This window comes from Phodopus roborovskii, unplaced genomic scaffold (assembly GCF_943737965.1).
Source record: "Phodopus roborovskii unplaced genomic scaffold, PHOROB, whole genome shotgun sequence".
Lineage (NCBI taxonomy): Eukaryota > Metazoa > Chordata > Mammalia > Rodentia > Cricetidae > Phodopus > Phodopus roborovskii.
In genome coordinates this window covers 54,781-77,419 of record NW_026126054.1, presented here as the reverse complement: position 1 = coordinate 77,419, position 22,639 = coordinate 54,781, and the positions used below count along the sequence as shown (strand labels likewise).

The 22,639-nt window shown below is 34.1% G+C and overlaps 1 protein-coding gene across 1 annotated transcript in view; it reads left to right on the top strand.

Moving 5' to 3' along the window:
• The window catches only part of LOC127218330 (dystrophin-like), a gene marked incomplete at its 3' end in the record, with an annotated part of 164,192 nt that overhangs the window by 121,014 nt on the left and 20,539 nt on the right, over positions 1–22,639 (top strand). Inside the window, exon 5 of the mRNA XM_051179355.1 lies at positions 9,873–9,990. Coding sequence (XP_051035312.1) covers positions 9,873–9,990 — 118 coding nt within the window. The remainder of the gene's footprint in view (positions 1–9,872; positions 9,991–22,639) is intronic.

The window sequence follows — 22,639 nt, the reverse complement described above, 5'->3', positions numbered from 1 at the left end:
TGAACACACCTGAGTGAATCTTCAGGTCATCTCCCCAGTTGCACTGAAATTTCAGTAACTTAACTGTGGATTCTGTTTTATGTCATCAACCATCAGTCACAAGGCACAGTTCTCACTGTTATATATTATTCATGGAATTCTGTCAATAATTATTTCTGCTCTTGTGTTTTATCAGTGCATAATTACTGTACATTTTAGCCTTGTTTTATTTGGGGGTTTCTGTGGGCTTTATGCAGCGCCCTTGGTGTGCAAATAAGGGATCATCTGTACCAGGGAACATATAAGCAATGCTGTCAGATAGTTACATTTTGATGTTCATAATTTGCAATTTAGCCTCTATTTTGTTAAAGTTGCATAATTATGACTCAATTTGCTTTATAGGGTGCTCCAAATAGACACAACAATTTAGCTTGATGCACTGAAGTTAGAAATATTCCAAAAATGGTGCTACTCAAGACAAAATAGACAATAATACTAAAAGTCATGAGCTACAAAATCTCAAAATATGTATGTTCATAAGATGCTTTGTCGTTTTATATACTCTAAATTATCTGTAATGTGGAAATATTGTATTAATTACTGGCTCATACACTAGAAGCTAACAAATGTGATGCATATGACAAAAGTCCCACTTATCCTTTGTTAATATGCCAAATTTACAGAACAATGTTATTTCATGAAATGTGAACAATGTAGAATAACTAATAGATCTAATAGATGATAGCTAAAAATATCAGTATTCTTTGTATCCTTTTAGAAATATATTTGTAAATTATTATCAACAAATTGTAGCCTAATATTCTTTCTTATTGACTTTGGAATTATACTTCTTGATCCTCCACTCAGAACTCATTACTTCCTGGCTCTCATAACTGAGGATTTTATTTTTCTGCATGTCAAGAGTTTTATGAAATGACAAGTAAATCAACCCTTTGAGTTTCCTATTGCACAATAACTTTAAATGATCTGCCTTAATTTTTTTGGACAGGGAAAATAATTTTTCTTTCAAAATTACATGCTAATAAGTAGATTAACTTGGGATTATGCTATTCAGGAAAGGCATTAAATTTGATAGGCTAACAATTTTTCAGACTCTAAAAAATATCAACCAAAAAAAAATCATTGTTTTAAAGGAATAGAGGAAATACATTCCAGAAACTAGTCTACCACCAGTTTAAAAATAATAGTAGTTAATATTAGTGTCTTAAGTAGCTACAGCAATTTTAATGTTATCCAAATATTGTTTTTACATTGAAGCACTAAAGTTCTGTTCTACAGTTTCATTAGTTTGTCCAGAATATATTGTTCCTTAACAGTGATGTGATATAATCCATTTTAGTTAATTTTTCCAAAGTCAGCCATAGAAAAATTACTATGTGTCAATTACAAATTGAAAACAAACAAAAAACTGATTTATATTAGCTTATATACAATTATTTTCAAAGAATCTTATGCTTTGTAAAGCCCATTTGAAACATTTATTTCTGTGATAAGCTCATGCTTTTTCTCCTTCTTGTGCCTTACTTAAATTTTCCACGGTTTACATATAGTGCCAGTCCTTATATGAAATTGCTTCTCATATACTTCAAATGCTGTTGTTCCTTACTTCATTCATTGTAAGAATTGTTAATGTCATTACCATTTGCTTTAGTATTTTTGCTGGATTTTACTTGTTACATTCAAGTCTTTAACTTTCTTTGTACCCTGAGCTCTTCACCAGTATGGTCCTCAATAATGGACTCATCCATTACCAATACCCCCTTGGTGAGTGCTTCTAACAGATCTCCACAAGGGAGGAGGGTCAGGCAAAGAATAGTTGGGCCCCTTCGGTGATTTCCACATCTCAAATCACTAAGTTATCTCCCTGTTCCTCTTCTTCAGATTCTACTTACTGTTCATCTTTCCTTAGTTTTTCAAGTTGTGGAGAGGATATTTTCCCCATTCCACTTTGAATCTTGTTTGCTACAGAAAACTGACTAATTCAATATATTATATTTTCCTGGAGCCAAAAGAGATTTCTCCCCCAACCTATATATACACTTTTTAAAGCTTGTGATTGATCTTCTCAAAAATTCAAATATATCTCCCAGAACTAAACAAGATACATTTGCATGATATCTTTTAATTATTGCTTAAATAATCAAGAATAAAATAAAATAAATTATTAAGCAATTAACAATTAGCAATTGGATCAACCAAGACTCACGACTTTTAATTTTTTACCAACCTAAGAGTTTTAAAGACAAGATGATATATGTAATTGGTGGACATATCCTTTGTTAATAAAAAATATTTACAAATGTGTGTTTTTTAAATGAAGGTAGGAACCCTTTCCATGTATTCCAAATTCCTGAAAGCTGACCTTGATTGAGGCCTCAGTCTGCCAATGGTAAATTATCATCCAAAGAAGTTATCTTCCCTTGTTTGATAACATACTCTATGTCTTTTGTTAATTCATCCAACCAGTCTAATTATTGTTATATACAAAGAATTCTCTTTTACTTGTATTAATTACCAGAGAACTTAAGCTGAATAAGTAGAATGGAACGCTATTGTTATTACTGAAATATATCCAAATATTTTTCACAATTACAGTTTGGAAATAATAATATTAACTAACTTAAATAAGGAACAATGGTTTCATAAAACAGATAATTTAACATACTAATGTAATTGAATTGGATATTAAATGATCAGTCCATAAAACACATGTAGAGAACAATGTTTCCTAGTGTCCTGTAATTGGTAAGTACATGAAAATATCATCGAATCATAATATGTTGTGTATTCCAAACATTAATGAGAAACTTAATAATGAAGCTGAAGAAATGGGTATATTATGATCTGAAGTCACATGTGTGTTATTAAGACAAACGAGAAAGTATTAGGGGAAAATATTTGTGAAAGCAAAATGGAAAGAATTCAGGGAAGGTTTTTGAGCCACGGGATTCTAAAGTGGACCTGACATCATAATAGTTTGTGTGGAAACATGTCACTGTTGAAAATTTGTTTGAGAGTACTGAGGCTACAGTTCAGTATTTACCAAGCAAAGGTTTTGCTATTGCCAACACATTGTGACTTCAGCACAGAACAATGTGCAGGAAGACCATTTTTGGTGTAATACAGTGACGTGTTTCAGTACATAGCAGCAAAGGTCATTTCTAAGAAGTAAAAGGCCCACGCATTTTCACAGTCATCTCAGTAGCTGTTAGTAACTTAATTTAAATCATTTTGTTTAATACAAAATGAATAATAGCTAAGTGCCATTGAAGTTGTCCTCCCAACAAAGACACACCTTTGTCCATAATGTTTTTTGGATACCTTTGCCATGTGTCATGTTTCCCCTACAATAATACCCATGTTTATTTTGTTTGCTTATGTACGGTTTGGCTCAATTATTACTGCAGTTCAAAGAGAAAAGTCTTTCTTTTTTTATTTTTTTAATTTATGTTATATAACAAAGTCCATTTAAATGAAAACAAACATTTATAGACAATATTTGGGAATTGGGGCATTGTTCTTTCCAAACTACTTACTGCTGGTAAGGGGCACTGTCATGGGGGATTCGAAGAAGATTCAGAAATCCTGGCTATAGTGTGTAAGGCTGCTTTGTCCAGCTGTTTTGAATGTAGGATCACCTGGAACTCTGTTGCAGGTGGTCTGGCTTGATCAAACCACATTAGTCTGGGGTGGAATCCACGTCTTTTCATTTTCTGTGGAAACAAAAACAGAACCAGGGATACATCCTGGCTCCACTGTCTGAGGTCCCTTAGACTGCTCAGTCCTTCTGGCTGAGACCATATTCAGGGGGGCCTGAGTCAGTTCCATGCTGGCTTCCCAGCTATCAGTCTAGTGGCCATTAGCTCCTCCTTGTTCAGGTAAGCTGTCTGTATGTGTTTCTGCCGCCTGGTCTTGTCCTCTCTAACTGCATCTGGGTTCTAGTTCGACTCAGTGTTTATGTATGGGTGTTTGATCCTGTTTCCAACAGGCATTAGTTGAGGGCTCCATATATAAGTTAGTTGTTGATCTCACTCTCCGTGAAGGGCATTTATGATAGCCTTTCCACGGAAGCTCAAATTGTTTGTTGGGAGCAGTCTTGTAGTTCTCTAGACCTGAGAAAAGTCTTTCTTATTCACTGATACAACCCCCTTCCCTTCATCCCTTCATCCCTTCTTCAGTTACATATAAGAAATACCATATATATGGGGTAAAGAGGGCCACATAGAACATATTCTTTGAGAAAATAGGAAATGGGAAAACCAGGAAGAGCAGGGATGTGATTAGGTCTGACTGGCATGGCATTCCACATTTGTCATGGCAGTCTTCCTGATCCACTATCAAAAATGCTGGAGTTACTGCTATATGACACCATATCCTGCTTAAGAGATATGGTATTTTCAGGTTTTCTCAAGTTGTTCACAAAGAAATGTAGTATTTTGTTTATAGATTTTATACACACACACACACACACACACACACTGACTGATGTCGCTATATGTTTACTATAAATCTGGGTAAAGAGAATAGGGGAGTTTTTGGAGATTTCTTGTATGTATTTCTGAAAGTTCAAAATCACATGAAAATATTCATGAGTAATTTCTTTGATGAATAATGGACAAAGGGTTAACCACATTTATGAAGTGTTTATGAAGAAGTTATCAGTTAATATGCTCATCATTTGGAGAATAAGTTTGGGGGGGATTATGCCACATAGGAAAATATTCAAACTGCTTTAAATGTGAGAAATGGTGAAGTGAGGGCAAACAGGGAAAATTTGAGGTTAGCCAGTCTAATTGGAGTAGCAGCTAACAGCATGGAATGTGAGAAGGCAAACTAAAGGTGCTCAATGGGATAAAGGAAAAGCACTTTCAGTTACACAAAGTTTACATAGTAACTTCCTCACCCAAATGTTTATCACTTCCCATATATGAGAGGGTACCATAAACCATTCTACCTCCACAGACTGAATAATTATAAATCTATAATTTTTATCATTATACTTAAGGTTAATTCATGTTTCTACCTTGAAAATGGCAATAATTGAACATAATGGTCAACATTTGTTTTAACTGAAACGATAGGAAAACACTTTTGTTACTAAAAAAACTTGACTAAGATCTTTCCATAGATATATAAGAAATAAATTATTCAATTAAGTCTAGTTTTTTTATTTTAGTATTTAGGTATAATTCCTTTTTTAAAGGAGTATGACTATATATATATACACTTTTTTCTTTTATTTTTGTTAAGAGCCTAAAATGACCTACTTTATAGTATATGTGGTTTCGTTGTTTAACTCCCTTTTTATAGGATTTCTATTTATAACCACTTCCCTTAACCCTGGGGGGATTTAATAGGATTAAAGATTTCTTATTCACTTTGTATTTGAAGTTATTTTTTCCCTCCACCTTTGCTCAGCTAGTGGAATCCATGATGACTTTTCATCTCCAAGGGGTAAGCTGTTTATAGTAAAGTCTGATAGCTGCCTTAGGCCTTCTTAGAAATAGAATCATTTCCTTCCTTTTCCTGTTTTTGTTTCTGGTAGAATGATAGAATCCATGTAGACACAATAAGTTTTAATGCTTAAGTATTTTTAAGCATGTAATGGCTATAGTTTTGTTCAGGTAAATATGAAACAAATATCTTAGCTCATAGCAGAGAAATGAATAAGAGCATTTAGGATTTTACTTGTTTAGCATGAGTAAAATTACACTAAGGGAAGTAAAAGATAGAGGCACCCTGAGTTCATCTGAGGATATAGATTAATGTTGCACTGTGTTTGAGAGGGTAGGATTGGTAAGAACAGCCGATGGGATCACAGAATGGAAGTTGGAAGAAAGATAATTAGGTGATAGGTAATTTGAGTAATGATTTAACCAAGGGTTTTCTAACATTTGGGTACCTCTATAGGAGACAAAACTTCTTGCATTTGACATGTTGTGGAATTCATTTAACATGCTAAGTCAAAGAAATAAAAACAAATAAATAAAATATACATAAAGGGAAAATAAATGAAAAAATAACCTTTATACACATTATATTATAGTGTTCTTTTTCTTACAAAATGTCCTTCAGTTGTTATTTTTTAATGTACTAATGAAAAATACTTGAACGCATTGATTATTCAAATCCTTTTTTTCTATAAAGAAACTAAAACAATGTTCTTATTCTACCATATAGAAATAATATTTTAAACACAAAATATTAGTTTCTGGTGAATTCCACAGCAAAATAATTTATTACACAAACTGTTTTTGAAATAGATGTTTGTATGTCTTGACAATGTGGTGCAATAATGATTAGAGATTTTGTTCAGGAATACACAGCTATATTACAATTATGAAAGTCTTCCTGATTTTACTTTTTTTAAAGGACGTCATTAATAATCTTGGCTGATTACAAAGCATGTGTCTGTCAGAAGAATTAGAGAATCACCCAACTAGAGAACAGGTTTTACGATAGCTTGAGATGAATTATGTTCATTAGAGGGGAAAATAACTTGTTTTAAGCCTAAATTGACATGCTTGCTAATTTCAGCAGTAAAAACTGTTCCTTCTGGTCAGGTTTAATTTAGAGTTTGGGAAAATTCAAATGAAAGTTGATGGAGTTACTTTTACAACACACTTCTCAAAATAACATGAAAATCCTAAAAGTAACAAAAGTAGAGCAAGCATCAAGTAATGTTCCTGCAAGTAAAAAAGCTACTAACATTTGAACATGAATTAATATGAAATTTAAAAAGACAATCTGAGAGTTACTTCTTATAGAAAACTTTTCAATTGTTAGAAATAATTTTCACTAGTTATGCAACCATACTAAAAGTGTTTGTTCACTGCCACATCCAAAGACCCTACAAAATCTATGATTTGAAACAACAAACAAAAAAAGTAATAACATAATTGATGAAGTAAATGTATGGATTAATTTACATCCTTTTAACTATATGCATCATAGTCAAGCTAAGTGTTTGGCATTATCTATAGTTTTAGCATAACATTGGAAAAGTATATGATCGATTAACCATAACCCTGCTGTTGAGAAGATATATTACTAAAGCAACTTTTCAACTGGCTGTATTATACATGATCAACTTTTAACATTCCAACCCTGGAATATGTCTCATTTTATAAAATCTATCTGCAATTGTTGTTCCTATTTTAAATTTTTATTTCAGCACTGTCCAACTTCTTTATGGTACTTACTTCAATGGTTATATTTGGCAATTTGTTCCATATTTCAAACACACTTTTATATAAAGAAACCATAAAAGTTAGAAACCTGAAAATTGTATTTTTCTTCTGAGCAATCACAACTTACCAATGCAGAAGATTTGTTAAAATCTAGCCCCTCTGATTTTTTTGAAACACAAAAGGTACTCTAAATAAATGTATATTATTTGAATAAGTTTCTCATACTATTTTAATATTACAAGAACTCATTGAGACTAAATCTGAAAACTGATTTCCTTACCTATTCAAAAAGGAAATGCAGATTTGCCCTTTCCAAAACTAAAATCCTTATCTGCTACCAAATAACATAAGAGATAAGAAATATTACTAGGTACCAAATTGGATCTCTTCACTTTTATTTTCATCACATTTAAAGTCTCGCAATGTTTAGCTTAGTGATTAAGAGAACAAAACTAAGAGGTGCATTCTGGACAGAGGAACAGATTGGCTAAGCTTAGATCATCACTTCTCCCTCTTCTTCTCTAAATCCTAACCCCCAGTCTCATCCTCATCTCTTTTGCAGCTGTAGCCTCCCTTTTCTCCCCAACCCACTCTCCAGTGGATCATACAAGTCTTTCCTTCCTAATCTTCCTTTATTCCAAGCCCACAACCCCAACTGACACTTCATGGAGCCCAATAGGTCATTTAGACCAGGGAAAATGATATGATAACTGCAGATCTTCACTTTTATTGGAAAAGAAGAGCTCAAAACAGCCTTACTTGCAGATATGATAGTATCCATAAGTGACCCTGAACATTCCATCAGGAAATTCCTACAGGTAATCAGAATCAGCTCTCCTATATACAACTGACATATGCACTAAGAAAAAATTAGGAAAGCAACACTTTTCACAATAGCCTCAAATAATATAAAATATCTGGGGGTAACTTTAACCAAGCAAGTGAAAGATCTGTATGGGAATAATTTCAAGTCTTTGAAGAATATATCAGAAAATGGAAACATCTCCCATACTCATGAATAGGTAAGAAAACTATAGTAAGAATGGCCATCTTACCAAAAGAAACTACAGATTCAAGGCAATCCGCACCAAATTCCAACAGACCTTCAATTCTACACCGACCTTCAAAAATAATTTTCAGTTTCACATAGAAATACCCCAACCACACACACATACACACACCTCAAACAAAGATAGCAAAAATAATTTTGAGTGTTCTTTGGTACAGGAAGGTACTCTGAAAATAAACACCACCATAGCCACAAACCATCTGGTCCTATCTGCAGGGTATACCAGTACAATGCAGTCACAACACTTGTGGGAGTAATCAACCAATGTCTCATTTTACTCAAGGCCAACTTCAAACTTCATGACATGTAACTCATATGTGACATTGCTAGGATGACCAAGAACCCGAAAATAGATTATCTAGGGACCTGTGGTCAAAATACAAAAACAAACAAACAAAAAACAAAACAAACAAACAAAAAGAAATTAATGAATAACATCTGTCAGAATGATTGTTAATAAATGAAAATTAAGGTTTACTTTACCAAACTATAGTAAGATGTATTAAGTTTTAGAACCAAAACAACATAGATTGACTTTTCTCCCATACTTTGTTCATATTTCTAAGGTTTGGGCAATTGAATATAAAGACTAAGATGGCAAATAGAGGAGATTGATGCTTGAAGAAAAAAGGAAGTAATTACTGATTCACATTTATACTTAAAATGTTTTTTAATGTTTAATTTATTATTTTGCATGGTTTTATATAAGTTGCTATTAAATTAAAATTATTTATATGAGGGTTGGAGAGATGCCTCATTGGTTAAGAGCACAGCCATGAAGATTAGAATTTGCATTCCAGCTTCCAGGATTCCATCTTCCAGGGGATAATGAGAACAACTGAGGCTTTCTCGTTGCCAGTTCATCTGAAAATAATGAGAAATACATTTTTGGAAAAATCTTATCTCAAAGTACTAAGGCAGAGAATGATACTATAAACTCCTGTGACCATAGATATTCACACACATGTGTACATATAACACATATAATACATATACACCAATATATATAAAGGACAAGTCTGGGGGCTAGAGTTTAAGTGATTCAATCAAACAATTTATAATCATATGGTATAGTAGATAATTTATTAAAAATGAATATTATATGTGCTTTATTAATTCATTAAGTCTGAAATAGATAGGCAACTTTAAAGATACTTGCTGCAGTTGACTTATATCATCTTCTCATTTTATATGTAGCAAGATTCAGTTACAAAGAAGTTAAATAATATATCTTAAATATATATATATACGTTTTCTTTTTCTAAAATATATATTCATGTTAAATTTGTAGGTTGATATGATTACAAACATAACTAACCCTTTTACAATACAGTGTACATTTACTCTGAAATTACTCCATCTTAATTCCTAGGTAGAGAAACAAGTCTCTAATAAGATTTTCACTTGAAATCATCTTCTATCTAAGAATGAAATGTATTTCACAGTCAGTTATTTTCTATAAAGCCTTATAAGCCGGGGTTCATATCCTGTTACATCTTTTAATTTCTAGAAGTGTTTTGGCTTATTTGAAAATAGCACTTTTCCTTTATGCTCTATAAAAGGACTATACAATGCAGGAGAACTGCCAATGCAAGAGATATTTTCTTTTTCAGGCAACTCTACAAGATTTGGAGCAGAAACGCCCCCAGTTGGAAGAACTCATTACAGCTGCCCAGAATTTGAAAAACAAAACCAGCAATCAAGAAGCCAGAACAATAATAACTGATCAAAGTAAGTCTCTTAATGGGCCAGGGAAAGTTAAGACCAGACACATGGAACTCTCAATAATAGCTCAAAGTATAGAAAATGTGAAATATTTGAGTATGGTAACTTTATCACTGAAGAACATTTTCAGTTTAAAAAGTCATGCAATAACTGAATATAACTCCAATGAATTGCAAATTATGATTTTTGTGAAGTCAGGACGTACATAGTCTCACGGCATTGCATGGTTACTGTGGTAAACGTAGTCTGAAGGGTTACTGTCTCCTGAAGTATCATCTATCTGAGATGGTGTTCATGTAGTTTCCAGACTCTCCCTCCTTACTTCCCTCCCTCCCTTCTTCCCTCTCTCCCCTCTCTCTCATAGTCTTGGTTGTTGGTCCAAGCTAACATTTGTTATGTGAACTATCTTTAATATCTGTCTGCAGTGTCCCTCTATTAGCTATCATTTATTACATATCTTATAAATATCAGAAATTATACATGTACTTATCATGTCTTTACAAAGTCATCTTATGCAATTTCATCTTTTTTTTTTTTTTTTTTTTTTTTTTGGTATACAAGTAATTGGGCTCCAAGTTACTCAGGTTGTTCAAGCTTTCAAAACAAAGAACATAGCTCAGAATTTGCAAGTTCCTTTAAGATTTGACAGCCTGATCCTTTGATTATTATATCACTACTATTTTTTTATGATTTCAATATGATCACTGGAAATAAATATACTTAAGTTCTGCAATTATGTATGGCTTGATCTACTTCCTTAGAGACACTGTCTCTTCCATTTGTTGTGATGTTAATTTAAATAGCTTGTTCATAGTTGTAAAATCTAAACATTGATTGTTGTTCAAACTATGAATTTATATACAAACCAATGAACTAGATGAAAAACATTAATCACTATGACTAGTGAGCTCTCAAATTTTGCTGACTTTCTGTAGTAAAAGTTTACTAGTTTATTCGGATTCAGTCCCCAAATGCGATCTATGAAATCATGTGGAAACCCACATTTCTTTCTTTGTTTAATTTTTTTTATTTATTTTATATAACAAAGTCCATTTAAATGAAAACAAACATTTATAGACAATATTTGGGAATTTGGGCATTGTTCTTTCCAAACTACTTCCTTCAGGTAAGGGGCGCTGTCATGAGGGATTCAAAGAAGATTCAGAAATCCTGGCTGTAGTCTGTAAAGCTGCTTTGTCCAGCTGTTTTGAATGTAGGATCACCTGGTACTCTGTTGCAGGCGGTCTGGCTTGATCAAACCACATTAGTCTTGAAGGAATCCACATCTTTTCATTTTCTGTGGAAACAAAAATAGAAATCCTTTTCACCAGTAGCTTGTCCTTGAACTTAAATTTTGGAGTCAAAGCATTTTTTTTTTAATTTAATTTATTATTTTACATGTCGATCCCAGTTCCCTCTCCCTCCCTCCCTCCCCTCCTCTCTCCCTCCCTTCTTCTCTCCCTTTTACCCTCTCACATGCACTCTAACCACCCTCCCCTCCCATCCCCCCACCCCAATTCCATATGTAGGGGAATGCCATCCAGTTGGGGTCATGTAGATCTGACAGGTCATGTGAAATAGGGACCAGGGCTTCTCTCCTGTCTCTAGATTAAGGCAGTTATCCCTCCATGGGGGATGTGTTCGCAAAGTCCTTTTGTGCACCAGGGATACATCCTGGCTCCACTGTCTGAGGTCCCTTAGACTGCTCAGTCCTTCTGGCTGAGACCCATATTCAGGGGGCCTGAGGTCCCATGCTGGCTTCCCTGCTGTCAGTCTAGTGGCCATTAGCTCCTCCTTGTTCAGGTAAGCTATCTGTATGTTTTTCTGCTGCCTGGTCTTGTCCTCTCCATCTGGATCTGGGTTCTAATTCAACTCAGTGTTTATGTATGGGTGTTTGATCCTGTATTCAACAGGCATTAGTTGAGGGCTACATGGATAAGTTAGTTGTTGATCTCACTCTCCGGGAAGGGCATTTATGATAGCCGTAAACCCACATTACTTCCATGCTTTTGTATCCAGAACATCTTATGCATGTAATAAGCAGATATGGAATGAATATTGCTTATGATAACTTGTCATGAGGCAACCATAAAAGCAGTATCCACTCATGTTTATAGTCTGCTGTTTGTGTCATATGACAAGAGCCCATGTCTGTAAAGATAGTGTGAAATTAGTACCAGTATTGAGCCCAGGAAAAAGAGTAACAATTTGGAAAGAAACTAGGCAGTTTTTTCCCACTATTTTTTGGATAAATAACAAATATGGGATCTATATTCCTACATTAGATTTCACGATGTCATTTGTATAATTAGAATTAAAAGAATGATGTAACAATCAACAGTGAGTTGTTTAATTGATGTTATCAGAACTTAACTTCCCCAAATAGGACCCTTATAATTCTCTACCAGGCTACTATATACCAGCTCAATTAATATGCAAATGCATTATTTCTTGCCTGAGAAAATACAAAAAATTAGTAAAGACATTTATGCAAATCTAACAAGACTCTTAGTCATTTTTTTATTTTGCTAATAAATAATAAATGCCTTTGTCTAATAGAAAGTTAGAATTAATATAATTTGCAATATCTATTAAATATCAGATACAAATTTTCTATTTCCCTGTCAATCTTTTTTCCTATATATTTTTTTTGTATTTTTTCATGATATGGATTTCAACTGAGTGACCAGAGTGCAAGCGTGTATTTCTTAACCAATATTTAGTGATTTGAATAACTGTTTTTCAAAGCTTTTTCTTTTATAAATGAGATGTTTTTAAATGACTCCAGCATAAGAGACCAATTTAATTTAAATAGTCCATTGAATCATGTGATGCTGGGCATTAAAGCAAAACTGCAATCTCACTTCTGAACATTCATAGAGTTGCTATTGCTGCCACTATGATAATTCTGACAAGATATGTTTAGCTAAACAATGTCATTTGTAGCACTGCTATGTTCTAATTTATTTCCCTATTTCAAATCTATGAAATCTGGTGGAAATTCAATACTCATAAAGTTACATTAGTGCTCAAAATATAATCTTTCTTCATATAAAATTTGTTTTCAAGGATAGGATAAGAATAAAATACTTGTTTATAAATTTGTATTTGCTCATTTATTGTTTTGGTCTTCCTTTTTATTGCCCTATATCATCTAGAAATTCTTTAAAAGAATCATTTAAATAGAGAAAATATTTAATACATGTGATATTATATTAATACATTTCCATACTTGGTAAATCCCAGCTCATAATATTGAACAGTTTGGAAAAAATATATGTAGTTATTGCATTCTGTCTTGAGAAAATCCAGTAAATAACCATTTTCCTCACTAGTAGTAATAGAACTCAATGATTAGGTCTAAAAATAGTTATAAGTCTTATTATATAAAACAAATTCATTGATATCTGCTCTTTTCAGTTAATATTTGGCACACTCATGTTTTACTACAAATTCAAGGCTAAATTTCCTTCTAATAGAGTTCATATGACAGATTCTGGCATTGCTCAAGTTGTTAGCTGGAGTGAGATTTGTAGGTGTCTAGACCTTTCTTTAGGTTCAGTTTCGTCTTCAAACCAACAATGGCTCCCTCTTTAATGTTCTCTCTCTCTTTCTCTCTCTCTCTCTCTCTCTCTCTCTCTCTCTCTCTCTGTGTGTGTGTGTGTGTGTCTGTCTGTCTGTCTGTCTGTCTTCTTTCCTACCCTGACTCAATCCTCCTACTCACATGGGCTTCTTTTCCTCCCCTTCTCTATCTCCTAGTTCCCTCTCCATTCACTGCCTCCCCCCACATCCATGTGCGCTGGGGGACTGTCCCTTCCCCCTTTTGTGAAGGACCATATATGAATCTCATAGAATACACCATATATCCTAGTTCCTCTGGTGGTGTGAATTATAGGCTGGTGATCCTTTGCTCTAGGTCTACAATCCATATATGAATGAGTACATACCAGGTTCCTTTTTTGTGACTTGGTTACCTCATTCAGGATGGTTTCTTCAAGTTCTATCCACGTGCCTATGAATTTCAAGATACAATTATTTTTTTCTGCAGAATAATATTCCATTGTGTAGATGTGCCACATCTTCTTTATCCGTTCTTCAGTTGAGGTGCATCTAGGTTGCTTCCAGGTTCTTGCTGGAATAATGCTGCTTTGAACATAGTTGAGTATGTCTTTGCTCCATGGATGTGGATCATTTGGGTATATGCTTAAGAGGGGGGTTGCCGGGTCCTGTGGTAAACTAATTCCCATTTTCCTGAGGAACCACCATACTGATCCCCAAAATGGCTGTACGAATTTGCACTACCAACAAAAGTGGAGGAGTGTTCTCTGTTTCTCCACATGCTCTCCAGCATCAGCTGTCATTGGTGTTTCTAATTTTAGCCATTTTGGCAGGAGTAAGATGGTATCTCAAAGTTGTTTTGATTTGCATTTCTCTGATAGCTAAGGATGTTGAGCACATTTTTAAGTGTCTTTCAGCCTTTTTGATTTCCTCTATTGAGAATTCTTTCTTCAGTTCTGTACCCCATTTTTTCATAGGGTTATTTGGTGTTTTGTTGATGTAGTTTGATAAGCCCTTTGTCAGATGTAGGATTGGTAAAAATCTTTTGCCAGTCTGTGGGCTGTCGTTTGGTCATGTCCACTGTGTCCTTTGCCTTACAGAAGCTTCTAAATTAGTGGAGGTCCCATTTATTAATTGTTGTTCTCAGTGTATATGCTATTGGAGTTATGTTCAGGAAGCAGTTTCTTATACCAATTTGTTCAAGGGTACCTCCTACTTTCTCTTCTAATAGTTTCAATGTGGCTGGATTTATGTTGAGGTCTTTGATCCATTTGGACATGAGTTTTGTACATGGTGACAGACATGGGTCTATCTGCAGTCTTCTACACACACTCATCCAATTGTGCCAGCACAATTTGTTGAAGATGGTTTCCTCCACCCCTTGTATTCTTTTAGCTGTATTGTCAAAAAATCGTGTGTTCATAGGTGTATGGGTTAATGTCATTATTTTTGATTCCATTCCAATGGTCTACCTGTCTATTTTTGTGCCAATACAAGGCTATTTTCAGAACCATAGCTCTATAGTAGTGCATAAAGTCTGGGATGGTGATGACTCCTGAAGTTCTTTTATTGTACAGGGTTGTTTTGGCTATCCTGGGTTGTTTTTCCATATATAGTTGATTATTATCCTTTCAAGGTCAGTGAAGAATTGTGCTAGGATTTTAATGGCGATTGCATTCAATCTGTAGACTGCTTTTGGCTAGATTGCCAATTTTTCTATATTTATCCTACCTATCCAAGATCATGGGAGATCTTTCCATTTTCTGGTATTTTCTTTAATTTCTTTCTTTAAAGCCACAAAATTCTTGTTATGTGGGTGTTTCACTTGCTTGGTAAGCATTACCGCAAGATACTTTATGTTGTTTATGGCTATTGTAAATGGTAATGTTTCTCTGATTTCTTTCTCAGCCTCTTAGTCATCTGAATAAAGTAGGGCTACTGACTTTTTTTTTTTTTTTTTTTTTTTTTTAGTTTATCTTGTATCCTGCTAGTTTGCTGAAGGTGTTTATCAGCTGTAGGGGTTCCCTGGTAGAGTTTATTGGGACGCCTATGTAAACTATCATATCATCTCCAAATAGACTTCCTTTTCAACTTGGATCCCCTTCATCTCCTTTTGTTGTCTTATATCTTTAGCTAGAACTTTAAGTAAAATATTGAAGTGATATGGAGAGAAAGGACAGCCTTGTTTTGTTACTGATTTTAGAGGAATTGCCTTAAGCTTCTCTCCATTCAGTTTGATGTTTGCTGTTGGTTTACTGTATATTGCGCTTATTATATTTAGGTATGTTACTGTTATCCCTGATCTTTCCAAAACCTTTATCAAGAAAAGGTTTTGAAATTTGTCAAAGGCATTTTCAGCATCCAGGGAGGTGATCATAGGGTTTTTCTTTTTCAATTTGTTTATATGATGGATCACATTGATAGATTTTCGTATGCTAAACCTTTCTAGCAACCCAGGGATGAAGCCTACTTGGTCATAATGGATGATTTCTCTGATGTATTCTTGGATTCTGTTTGCCAGTATTTTATTGAGTATTTTTGCATTGATGTTCATCAGAGATATTCGTCTGTAATTTTCTTTCTTATTGTGTCTTTGTGAGGCTTGTTTACCAAGGTGATTGTGGCCTCTTAGAAAGAGTTTGGTAATTAGCCTTCTGTTTCTATTGTATGGAACAATTTGAGGGGTATTCGTATTAGCTCTTCCTTGAATTTCTAGTAGAATTCTGCACTGAAGCCATCTGTCCCTGGATTTTTTTTATTTGTTTGTTTATTTGTTTGTTTTGTTGTTGTTTGGAAGGCTTTTGGTGACTGCTTCTATTTCATTGGGGGTTATAGGTTTATTTATGTTGTTTGTCTATTTTTGATCTAATTTTGGTAAGTGATAGTTATCCAGAATTTGTCCAGGGACAGGACAAATGGGCAGCGAGATCCATGGCCAACCCAGGGAGTTCCTGGGGAAGGGTGTAGGTGAGAGTCGATGCAAATTGGTCCCAGACTCACCTCTAGCCAAGGCCTGTTGATGGGGACAAAGACTCGGCTGATATCAAGATGTTTCTGCACTGATAGGCAGATCTAGCTGGGTGAATATCAACTTCTTATTTTAAACCAATTTTGGAATAATTGATCAATATGAATGACATATTCAAAACTTATTTATTCAAAACTATATTTAGAAAATGTGCACAATCTTTCTTTCTGTATCTGTGTTAGCTTCGTATAGTATTTCCTATTTCACATGCTAAAGCAATTCGGATAGCTATTTTATTGAAAAAGTATATTTCATATTAAACACGCATACTGTAAGAATAATAAAATTGCATGATTGTGCTCTCAACTGATTTAATTAGAAAAATACATTCAATAGTGGTTGTTCCAACTTTCTCATATAACTAGGTAGCAGCATCTTCCTTAAAGAACATATAAATTAATATTAGTATCTAGAAGACAATCATCAAATGTTGATTTAAAGCTTTTAAAGTTAGGCATACTTAATTTGTGATGCCAGCCTAGGCTACTACATAAAGAAACCCTACCTCAAAACATTTTTGTTCACTTTCAAGTTTAATGAAAAAAATGAATTCAGAATTCTAAGCACTTCTAAGAGTTGTAGCTTTTCTGTATATATGTATAAGTCTACAATGCTTAGTAATTTAATTTGTAGAACCTAATCAAACTGACCTAAAAATAATTTTACTTACTTCACCATAATATACTACATTAATTTAAGAATATGACTTAAACTTTTCCTTAATAATTTGTATGAATATATAAGTTCAATTAATTGAAAATATGCGTAGAATATACTAAAAGTTTTGTTCAGATATATATTAATCAGTGTTCATTATGTATTTAAGAGTGTGCATATTGTTTCAACAGGTATTGCTAGGTATGAAAGTTAAAACAGCATTGTATTTTACATAGTATATGTGCACTATAAGGAAAATATAAACATTGTGCTTATGCTGTATGTTTTATTCATTCAGTTCTCTACACCCATTCATTTATCACTCATTACTTCATTCAATAATAACTACTCAGCTAAAGGTAAAGAAGATGTATAAGGTAATCACTTTGTTGGATTTTTTATTGTTTCCTTTTCTCTTTTGTATTAAACATTTTCATTTATTTTACATACCAATATGTTTCCCTTCCCTCCTATCTTCCTGCCCCCTCTCCCACCTCCTGCCTATCTCCACCTATCCTCTCACTCTCCTTTCAGAAAGGAGAGTCCTCCCATGGGAGTCAACAAAGCATGGCATATCAATAGAGAGAGGACCAAGCTCCTCCCCCTGCATCATGTTTGGGCAAGACATCCCAGCATGGGGAATAGGTTCCACAATTCTAGCAAATGCCTGGGGAATGGTGCTTATCCTATTGCTTGGGGCCCCACAAACAGACATACCTATACAACCTTCAACCACATGCAGAGGGCCTAGCCTAGTTCCATGCAGTCTTCCTAGCTGTAGGTTCAGAGTCTGGGAGTTCCCACCAACATAGGTCAACTGTCTCTGTGGTTTTTCCCAACATGATCTTGACTCTTCCTTGCTCACACAATCCCTCCTCCCTCTCTTCAACTGGACTCTTGGAGCTGGGCCAAGTGCTTGCTATGGATCTCTGCATCTGCTTCCATCAGTTACTGGATGAAGGCTCTCTGATAACCATTAGAATAGTCACTGATCTGGTTATAGGGAAAGGCCAGTTCAGGCACTCTATCCACTACTGCTAAGAGTCTTAGCTGGGATCATCCTGTGGATTCCTGGGAATTTCCCTAGCACCACAATTCTCCCAAAACCCCAAATGGCCCCCTCTATCAAGATATCTCTTTCATTACTCTCCCCCTCTATCCTACCCCCCATTTCAACCAGCTCTATCCCTCATGTTTGCATCCCGTCTTCCCCTCCTCCACTTCCCATCCATGCCCTCAGTTTACCCAGCATATCTCATCTATTCCCCTTTCCCAGGGAAATCTACATATGCCTTTTAGGGTCTTACTTGTTACCTGGCATCTGTGGCGCTATGGTTTGTAGCCTGGTTATCTTTTGCTTTACCTCTAATATTCACTTATGAGTGAGTATATACCATGGTTATCTTTAGTAGAACTAGAAGTCAGCAATGGTGATGCCTCTGGAAGTTCCTTATTATACAGTATTGTTTTAGCTATCCTGAGCTTTTTTTATGCTTTTCCTTATGAAGTGTATTTTTCTTTTGGGGTCTGTGAAGCATCGTCTTGGAAGTTTGATGGAAATTGCATTGAATAAGTAGATTGCTTTGTAAAGGAGTTGGCAAGCTAGAAATTATGAGAATACTGAAAATAACTTTGACACAAATGAAAAATTAGGTAGAAGCAACAGTAACAACAACAAAAAAGTACAAAGACAAAAGAGATTTGATCTAATGTGGGCAATAATATTCTGCTTTGTTTCACAGTAAATTTCCTAAAACCTAAGTCAGTGGTGAGCACCAAATCAGTTTTTATTACTTTGAGTTGATTGTCTATGAATTATATTGCAAACCAAAGGCACAGAAAAGTTGAACCTGGATCTTAGGGCTAAAGGAAACATTTTCAGTTAGAGCCAAGAAGCACAAACACATTCTAACAATGACAGTACTAAGTTAAATCAGATAAGTTTTTATTTCTCTCACTCTTCCCTCTATTCCCATTGATAGCAAATGGAAGCTTTATGAAGCTGTAGCAGTTCCAGAAAGCAAGATGGAATGTAAGGCAGAGAACAATCTCTGACATCATCACTGGAATGCAGAAAAGAAAAGAAGGCTTTGGAGATACAGCTTAGTTGGTAGAGTTCTTGGGTTATGTCCAAGTATCATGAGAAAATTGGAGGAATGTGAGACAGGAAATCAGAAGCTTAAGATCATCCTCAGCTCTGTAGCAAGTTCAAGGTGACTCTGCTCTATGTCATTCTTTGCCTCAAAAACAAACTTGGTATGTAATATAATAAATGGACACAATGTTTAGAAGAGAAAAAAGTAGGAGTGGATCTAGGAGAAATGTTTGTTGTATGCATGTATAAAATTATCAAAAAATGATAAGAATATTATGTTTAAAACATCAATAAATAAAAACTAACGTAGCTTCTGGTAAATAAGCCAGATGACTTGGAAGTCAGAGAAGAGGAATGAAATCACACAACAAATTACTACTCAAGTTGTGAAGTAACATGCTTACTTACATCCTTTCTTACTTGGTGAAGAAATATTATATGTTAATAAATTTAAAGTTTTAAAGTATTTGACTACACACTCCAAATTTAATGTCTTAAAATAATAACTGGATTTAGTACTAGCTTATGATGACCAAAAAGTGACATAAAAATTTCTCATGCAACAGGAAACTTAAGCAAAGATATAAGGAGAAATAAAAGTAATAAAATCTCCTCTCTACATATATGCCATAAAAATCCTTATTAGTCCTCATAAAATTTATGCATTTAAATTTCTTTTGCAAATAAATCTATAAATAAGTTCACACCAGGAGCAACACAAAAGTAACATAGTAAATTGTTAACAAATCCCGTATATCACAATCACTTGTCGCTGAAATAGAGAATATGAATAGGTTAGAATAATCTTCATACTAATAACATTATCTGTGAGTGACATGAGTGTTTAAAACCTTGTGTAATCTAGGAGCAGTAAATCATGTAGCTGAAATTTTGAAGGATTATGGAAAAAGACTGATTGCTAAGAAATATGGCAATGGTAGTAGAACAGGCATGCTGTACTGTGAAGCTCTGAGAATTAATCTCATATCATCTTAATGCCTGCTTGAATAAAACAATTATGATAGCTTGGTAGATCCTACCAATAATTTAAACCAATGGTCATTCATGGCATGTTATGACTGTATCACATGAAAATGTCAGTGTTAAACATATAGCTGTGCATATTTTATTTAGTTTTTGGCATTTTCTTCCTTAAAACAAATTTTCCTTACTGAAGAAGCATCTATTTCATTCACTTAGTTAATAATATTTCAAATAATTCTAGTGTTTCATTTAGTTAATAATATTTCAAATAATTCTAGTGTTAAACTATCTAACATATGAATTTTGTTATACATAGGTTATACATACAGTATTTGTTACACATAGGCAGTTAACACTCCAGAAGATTATTATTCAAAATCATATGGACTGACAGATTTTCAAATGTAGTTATAAATATATGTAATAAATGCATATTGCCCAAAACACATCCTTTGCATCCTCATGGTAGATCCTTTAAGGATGATGATGTAGAAAGGTAGAGTTAAATAACAGGTGGCTATTATAATTAATATCTGACCTCAGTTTGACTGATTCTGAAATATTCATCCCTAACCTGTGTGTTCAACATTTTCAACTGCACATTTCAATAAAGATTTCCATGGGGGTTTCTTTTCAATGTTTTGCTAATACATAAGTCACTTTTTAAAGAGAGTAAGAAAAAATGTAAAATCCATTTCACAGAGAAAATAATTTGGCAATTAATATTGGGCCATAAGCACATGCCAAGTAATTATCAGAAAGCCTGATTTTTTGCTACTTCACAAGTATGATATAAAGATAATGGGGTGAACCTTTCATTGTCAGGCATCCTTATATTTTACAATGTGGTATGCTTTATGGTTTGGCTTTAAAAAGAAAAAAAATTGTAAAGCATTCTGGGAAGGTCTGCCAATTAAAAACCGGAGATTAGCTGAAGGTTTGCAGCAATTAAATTTCGAATACAGATGGTGCCAAATTGAGTGTTTCCTTAGCAGCAGACTCTTTCTTAATAACTTTTATATGGAAGGGGGTATATAAAAGAGGAAACCATCTTTCTATAGTTGTAAATTCTATCATTATGTCCTCAGATTGATTTAGAAGATAATTAACTGATGGTTGTTATAAGTAGATATGAATGTTACTATATTCTGAGAAAACATTTAGAGAATATCAGAAATAAATTTAGGAACCTCAGGTATGAATTAAAAAGTATTTCTTGGTCTACAGTCAAATATGCTTTTATATTGAATATCACTAATTTATCATTGATCAAGGATTTCTGGACTCCAATGCTTTTTCCTTAATTGTTCTAATTACTAATGAGTTTTCTTCTTAATATCTTTGTGATGTATAGCTGTTAAGATACGATTATATAGATATAACCAAAGATAAAAATAATTCAATCGTTCAATCGTTTTTTCCTCTTCCTTATTTTATTTTTCCCTTTTTTCATTTAAATTTGAAACAATCTTGTTTTACATGTCAATACCAGTTTCCTCTCCCTATCCTCCTCCCTTGCTCTCCACTACCTTCCATCCCATCCTCTTTTTGTTCCCCAGAAAGGGTAAGGCCTTCAAATGGGGATCTTCAAAGTCATAACATTTGGAGCAGAGCCTAGGCCCTTCCCAATTAGTCTAGGCTGAGAGAGTATCTCTCTAAGTCGAATGGGCTCCCACAGTCCATTCATATACTAGGGATGTATACTGATCCACTACCAGAGGCCCAGTCCTCCTAACTGACACCCACATTCAGAGGGTCTGCATTGGTCCTATGCTGATGGAAGCAGAAACAGACACCCAGAGCTAAACACTGAGCCAACTATTGGAATCCAGTTGTAGAGAGAGAGGAGTGATGAGCAAAGGGGTCAAGACCAGCCTGGAGAAACCCACAGAAACAGATGATTTGAACAACGGGGAGCTAATGGACCTCAGACTTTCAACTCATACAGGATTTTAATTTATCCTGTATTCTTCTCTCAGGTTTATATTATTAATCGTTGTTATTTGGTGATTTTTAAAAAGTTCATGATGTAAGTCATTTTTTTAAAAAGCCTCATTGATAATGTCAATATCAGGCAATCCTAGTTGTCTAGTCCTCAAATTTGCTGCAATCAGATTTTGAAAATTTACTTAAAGATAATCACTCTCTGGGATTTGCCCATCTACACAAACTGAAAAGTCATAATATTGCCATCAAAACCATTTGAAAAAAAGGAATGAAAATTTTGAACTCTAACATTATAACATTACAATACTATTTTTTCTCATGATGCCCAAGAAAAAATTATAAATTGCAAAGCTTGATTCCAAGATTTCACAAAGCTAATAAACTAG